Source organism: Penaeus vannamei, chromosome 21 (assembly GCF_042767895.1).
Source record: "Penaeus vannamei isolate JL-2024 chromosome 21, ASM4276789v1, whole genome shotgun sequence".
In the NCBI taxonomy this organism is placed as follows: domain Eukaryota; kingdom Metazoa; phylum Arthropoda; class Malacostraca; order Decapoda; family Penaeidae; genus Penaeus; species Penaeus vannamei.
This window is the reverse complement of record NC_091569.1, coordinates 14,803,363-14,804,311: the sequence shown is the minus strand read 5'-3', so window position 1 is coordinate 14,804,311 and position 949 is coordinate 14,803,363. Positions and strand designations below refer to the sequence as shown.

The following is a 949-nucleotide window of genomic DNA, read 5'->3' as shown; positions in this document are numbered from 1 at the left end:
TGAGAGAGCTGTCAAGAAAGCCGGAGAGAAAGCTGGACGCCCCAAGTACAGCCAGATGGTCGCCGCCGCCATCAGGGCCTTGAAGGAGCGGACTGGTTCCTCCCGTCAGGCGATCCTCAAGTACGTCGTCGGCGTCTACGGGATCGAGGACGAGAAGAGAGCAGGCGTTCAGGTGCGGCTGGCGCTGAAGAAGGGCGTTGCTGGAGGGTCTCTGGTGCAGGTGAAGGGGACAGGGGCTTCTGGCTCCTTCAAGCTCGCCAAGGTGGAAGGCAAAGCGGAGGGAAAGAAACCCGCTGCTAAGAAGGATGGAACCAAAACCAAGAAGGAATTGTCGAAGAAACCGTCCGCGAAAAAGACCACTGTCAAGAAACCAGCCGCCAAGAAGACTCCAGCAAAGAAAGGATCCGTGAAAAAGACCGCAGTGAAGAAACCAGCCGCCAAAAAGACCACAGTCAACAAAGCCACAGCCAAAAAAGGCGCGAAGAAGGAATCACAGAAGAAAGTAACAAAGGTTTCCTCAGCGAAAACTAATGCGAAGAAATCAGCGACGAAGAAAACGACGCTGAAACAGCCGTCTTCCAAGAAAATCGTCAAGAAATCTGCAACTAAGAAGACGGAGAAGAAATCCACAAATAAAGTCGTCAAAAAATAAGGCTTGTTAGGAATTCCTTTATGTATATATGCCAAATAAACGTTCATAGTCAACGATGTACGTTTATTCATCGGAATCACTTTCATTATAAGACCTGATAATATCCACAGGGGAACACTTATATACAGTACAATCCACACATATATGTCTGTGGGAGTGTTTTTGTCAGACAATACGTAATGCTAAGTTGGAACAGAAAGGTAATCAAGGAGGGGGGAGGGGGTATAAAGATATATCTCAGTATTTCCTAAGAAAGCAGGAGGTCGGTCTTTCTTGCGTTCGTTGTCCGTTTTATTG

At 47.7% G+C, this 949-nt stretch overlaps 1 protein-coding gene across 1 annotated transcript in view; it reads left to right on the top strand.

Moving 5' to 3' along the window:
• Nucleotides 1–667, top strand: part of LOC113825704 (late histone H1) — a 751-nt gene extending 84 nt beyond the window's left edge. The window contains exon 1 of the mRNA XM_027378539.2: nucleotides 1–667. This exon is cut by the window's left edge and continues 84 nt beyond it. Coding sequence (XP_027234340.2) covers nucleotides 1–652 — 652 coding nt within the window. The 3' untranslated portion in view covers nucleotides 653–667.
• Nucleotides 668–949: the final 282 nt, after the last annotated feature.